The sequence below is a fragment of the Rattus norvegicus genome, chromosome 1, assembly GCF_021556685.1.
Source record: "Rattus norvegicus strain SHRSP/BbbUtx chromosome 1, alternate assembly SHRSP_T2T, whole genome shotgun sequence".
In the NCBI taxonomy this organism is placed as follows: domain Eukaryota; kingdom Metazoa; phylum Chordata; class Mammalia; order Rodentia; family Muridae; genus Rattus; species Rattus norvegicus.
In genome coordinates, this window is record NC_141534.1 from 169,653,449 (window position 1) to 169,659,156 (window position 5,708).

At 40.3% G+C, this 5,708-nt stretch overlaps 1 protein-coding gene across 1 annotated transcript; it reads left to right on the plus strand.

Moving 5' to 3' along the window:
• Positions 1-3,960: 3,960 nt before the first annotated feature.
• Positions 3,961-4,908, plus strand: Or51h1 (olfactory receptor family 51 subfamily H member 1). The gene has a single exon (NM_001409141.1). It carries the CDS (start codon positions 3,961-3,963, stop codon positions 4,906-4,908), a length of 948 nt encoding a protein of 315 aa, NP_001396070.1.
• Positions 4,909-5,708: the final 800 nt, after the last annotated feature.

A 5,708-nucleotide genomic window follows, 5' to 3' on the forward strand; every position in this document is an offset into this window, starting at 1 on the left:
TAGAACAAATGAAACTCAAGACAGATGATCAAAATGTGAATGCTTAACTCCTTCTCTAAAAGGGGAACAAGAATACCCTTGGCAGAGAGGCAAAGATTAAAACAGAGACTGAAGGAACACCCCTTCAGAGCCTGCCCCACATGTGGCCCATACATATACAGCCACCCAATTAGACAAGATGGATGAAGCAAAGAAGTGCAGACCGACAGGAGCCGGATATAGATCGCTCCTGAGAGACACAGCCAGAATACAGCAAATACAGAGGCGAATGCCTGCAGCAAACAACTGAACTGAGAATAGGACCCCCGTTGAAGGAATCAGAGAAAGAACTGGAAGAGCTTGAAGGGGCTCGAGACCCCATATGTACAACAATGCCAACCAACCAGAGCTTCCAGGGACTAAGCCACTACCTAAAGACTATACATGGACTGACCCTGGACTCTGACCTCATAGGTAGCAATGAATATCCTAGTAAGAGCACCAGTGGAAGGGGAAGCCCTAGGTCCTGCTAAGACTGAACCCCCAGTCAACTAGACTGTTGGGGGGAGGGCAGCAATGGGGGGAGGGTTGGGACGGGAACACCCATAAAGAAGGGGAGGGGGGAGGGGGATGTTTGCCCGGAAACCAAAGAATAATTATTAAGTATTAAAAAATTTAAAAAAAATGAAAGAATGTAGACATCAGAGACAGGAATTATTAACCAGAAAGTCCAAGAGTCTCCCGCAAATTCAAAGAACTTTGTGTTTTTAATGGACAGAATCTAGGCGAGTTTTCCTTTCATCCACAATTGACTGATCCCAGCCCAGTTTCGGACAAATTGTGGCATTATATCATCCCTGAGATAGAGAATGGCTTTAGAGGTAGGAGATATGGAGTTAAAGAGGGAGTGATTCTTATAACTGAGAGATGTAATAAGAGACAAATGTGTGTGTGTGTGTGTGTGTGTGTGTGTGTGTGTGTGTGCGTGAGAGAGAGAGAGAGAGAGAGAGAGACAGACAGAGAGAGACAGAGAGAGAGAGAGAAGAGAGGAGAGAGGAGAGAGGAGAGAGGAGAGAAAGAAACAAAACACAAACACACAATGAAAACTTTGAGATAAAGAAAACTTTGGTCTGTGTTATTTGAAGAAAGGGGTTAGAGATTCTTGAGGGCATGAGGAGCCCAAGCAGCTGCAAACTACTCCTCAGGGGATGTTCTCCACAGCACTTACAAACTCCCTGTAGAGTCCTGTTGGTTGTAGACATCCACTGGGGTCTGAGACATCTTCATAAATATGTTGCAATCTAATCTCAGGGAAGACAGAGCCTAAATAATTCACAACTGGAGTACAGGGATTGACATAGGTAGGAAGAGTCTTATTTTGTTGTATCTTTTACATAGACAAGATATAAAATGCAAAATACTTTATGTGTATTTTAAAAATCAAATCCTCAGAGAATTCTAAGAGCAAATATGATTAAGACAGAAGAGAAGAGTGTAGTCGTTCTACATGGAATGCTACGATGGAACACTAATGGGGAAGTAAAACACACATGCTTTTAGTAGGAATAAAAGATGCATACAGAAGGAAAGAATACAGTGCATGGAGAAGCTGCGATAAAGAAGAGGTTGACGGATAGGCAGGGATTTAAACTGAGAGTTGGGATAAAGTGGGCTATGAATTCTTAGGGAAAGTCCTAAGAAGAACAGGTGTAGAATGTGGACAGGAATGAGAAGGGACAGGAGAAAAGCAGAAAAAAGGAGGGGAAAAGAGGAACTAACCGTTTGCATGGAGTAGAGATTCAGCTGGCCCTGTGGTTTCCACCAAAGGTTACTTAAAGACTCTTTAAGAACTTCCCAATAAAACAGCCTGGGGCCATGTCCACCTGCTCATTATGGGTCCTTAGCATTGTCTGAAAGGAGGGACCAACAGGCCCTGAGAAGTGAAGAGCTGCTATGTAACATGTAAAGTCTCACATGCTTAGAACATAGGCATGCTTAGAACACAGGCAGAGAACTGGACAGGCACTATGAAGTGCTTGGTTAGAGGTGACTATTTACTTGGAGAGAAGCCTGGATTCTTGTTACAAGGCAGTATGGTTTAGCAAGGGGGCATGGACTCTTCCTTTTAAGGATTCCAAGAGATCAGAATCTGAAAACCATCTTATTTGTAACCATGGATCCCATGTAGCAATTACTCATCTCTCACAGAAATGGAGCAGAAGGCATTCACAGGCCAGCACTTGAGTTGTGTTTTTTCTCTTTCCCTCCCTCCTCCCTCTCTCAAATATGGATGTGAGCAAACTGTAGTGTTACTAACCTTGAACTCTCGCATTTATTTTCTCTGACCTGGAGAAGAGATTTTCCCCTTGATTAACAATTATCAACCCATAGAAACTTTCTATGGGGAAAGATAGGGGAGTCATTTGAGGGTTTCCAAGAATCCATGAAACAACCTGATATCTAATCATTTTCATCCACTTACTGTTTTCTTCCTTCTCTGAACATATGAAAATGCTTGTGTATTCTTCATGTATGTTCTATGAAGTGATGAATAGTGACATTTTTTCCCTTTATCCTGTTTAACTTCATAGTTCAGAAAGGTATAAGTTTATACTTTTCTTAAAATATATATGTAATATTTAATCAACTACATTAATTTATAAGAAGAAAGGATTCCAGCATGTAAAAACAGCACATCGAAGAGTTTTAAACTCCTGCTAGCATTTGGAAAAGGGATACTTGGTATGAGTAGATTGGCTAGGCAAAGAGAATCAAATGTGGGGAAACATAATAAGGAAATTGAAAGTCATTTTCTAGAAACTTCGTAACTGGAAATATCTTAGTGAGATCCAAGTGCAAATTTGGCTGGATTGAAGGGACCAAATGACAGAGAAAATGGTGTAAGTTGTTAGAGATTTAGACCTAGGGAGGTAGGCAGGTCCCTGAGGGCTCTGACTAGAATTCATGACTCTCTTTAAGCTTAGAAGATCTTTTAAAAATATTTAATTTAATTTTTTTAGATTTACTTATTTTTTTATGTATGTAAGTACACTGTCGCTGTCTTCAGACACACCTGAAGAGGGCATCAGATCCCATTACAGATTGTTGTGAGCCACCATGTGGTTGCTGGGAATTGAATTCAGGACCTCGGAAGAGCAGTCAGTGCTCTTAACCTCTCAGCCATCTCTCTAGTCTAGATTACAAGCTCTTATAGGGGGTTTTGTTTGTGATTAATAAGTCAGATTTCCAGAAAAATAGTTTATTGTAACTAAAGAGTGAAAAATCTCTTGAAAGAGGTGTAGATGTGGGAAAAAGTGTCATAGAGCATCTGACACAGAGAGTCACATTATTCATTAGCTATAAGAGTAGAAAGAAAGGAAGGGGCATGATGGTACAGCCCTGTGAGCCCAGCATTCATGGGGCTCAGACAGGAATATTACAAGTTCAAGATCAATCCTAGCAACATAGTGAGATTTTGTTTCAAGTCCCCTCCTTCACCTAAAGAGAACGGGAAGGGAAGATCAGCTTTATATATGTTTCAGGCAGTAATTTGGAAATGAGTTAAATGTTGCTTGAATGAAGAGTTTCCAGTTTTGGCTCCCAGACTTCTGGTGTATCAAGAGATTATGGAAATAAAATTTGTATAAATTTTTATATATATCATTCTCTGTTCTTTGCTACCTTTCGACTAAGTTTCTAAAACTATATTTTTGACATTTGTGAATTCACTATGTGTCTATCACGACATCATGAAGACAGTGGGTTAGGGGCATAGTGAAGTATATACATAAAGAGAAGGAAGTCTGCATTTATCCAGGAAGCTGAAACTTGAAGTGGAACAAAAGTTACCTAGCCATTACTGACTAACTGTTCTCTCTGTGTGTTTACTAAATCATTTGCTTATATGAAATTATCTTTTCAGTTTAGGAGCTGTGAGCCAAGTGAAGGAGACCAGCTTCAGCCCGTGGTGAGATTACCAAGATGAACTCAAATGCTTCACAGACCAATCACCATAGCTTCATTCTGACGGGCATCCCAGGGATGCCAGACAAGAACCCGTGGATGGCCTTTCCCCTGGGATTTCTCTACACGCTAACCCTCCTGGGAAATGGTACCATTCTAGCAGTTGTCAAGGTAGAGCAGAACCTCCATGAGCCTATGTACTACTTCCTCTGCATCTTGGCTCTGACTGACGTTAGTCTCTCCATGTCTACCTTGCCCTCTATGCTCAGTATCTTCTGGTTCAATTCCCCTGAGATTCCCTTTGATGCATGCGTCACACAGATGTTCTTCATCCATGGATTTGGAGTAGTAGAATCTGGAGTCTTAGTGTCCATGGCCTTTGACAGATTTGTGGCTATCCGAGACCCACTGCATTATGCTTCCATCCTCACTCATGGCCTTATTGGAAAGATTGGACTAGTTGTTTTGGCCCGGGCAGTCTGTGTTGTCTTTCCTGTGCCCTTTCTTATAAAGCGGCTGCCCTTCTGTCATTCCAATGTCTTATCTCATTCATACTGTCTTCACCAAGATGCAATGAGGTTAGCCTGTGCCAGCACCCGCGTCAACAGTCTCTATGGCCTCATTGTTGTCATCCTCACATTAGGGCTTGATGCTCTCATCATTCTCTTCTCTTATGTACTCATCCTGAAGACAGTGCTGGGCATTGCCTCCAGAGCTGAGAGACTCAAAGCCCTCAACACCTGCCTCTCTCACATCTGTGCTGTGCTTCTCTTTTATATTCCTCTCATTGGTGCCACCATGGTCCACAGATTTGGGAAACATTTATCGCCAGTTGTGCACATGTTCATGGCTAATATTTACCTTCTCCTTCCCCCTGTGCTAAACCCCATTGTCTACAGTGTGAAGACCAAGCCGATACGTAGACGGATCATCCAAGTGTTCCGGGGGAGAAAGAACATGGCCTAGTGGGATGGAGTCCTGTACCAGATCTATAATAGGTAGACAGTGGGAAAACCAATAGTTTCACATTTAGAAGCTATGGTGAAATCAGATTTTACCCATCCAGTAAAATACAAGGTCAAGAAAGGTTTGTGCAAATAAAACACATATACTTCTTGTTCTGTTTTACATTTTGTAATGTAGACCTTTCATATGTGGCACCATAAAATCCAGTTTAATTTAGCAATATACTTTTTATTCTTTAAAAGTAGAGATGAACATAAGCTATGACAAATTGTTTAGATAAATAATATAACCATTCATTCTTATACTGTTAAGAATTACTTTAATTGTGTAGTTGTCCATCAGTTGTTTGTATTCTTGGAAGTAACTTCTTTTAAATGTATTGGTTCTCCAACTAATTACAACTTATATTTACTTATCAATTAAGTAATAATTATACCAAGAAAGAGACAATATGTCCTATAGTAATTTTGAAGAAATAGATATGTAAAATACTCTTTTGATCTTGGGACCAGGCCCCTAGAAAAGGCTAGCCAATTCCAAGAGGTCAGTCCTAAACACATTTGAGCAAATGATCTCAGCACCCTGTATTTATTAATGCATATACACATATGTAATGATTATAATTAAACAATTAGAGGCTATGAGTTTGATAAGGAGTGGAAGAAACACAGGAAGAATTGGAGGAAGGAAAGGGAGAATGAGAATATTGTAAATACATAACTTATGTATGGAAATTCTGCCAAACAAATAAATAAAATTAAAATATTTATTTTTAAGTAGAGAAAAGAAAACTGTTGTAG

What these genes read in the sequence shown, in the direction of transcription:
- Or51h1 (NM_001409141.1), top strand. Translation starts at nt 3,961, where the DNA reads ATGAACTCAAATGCTTCACAGACCAATCACCATAGCTTCATTCTGACG.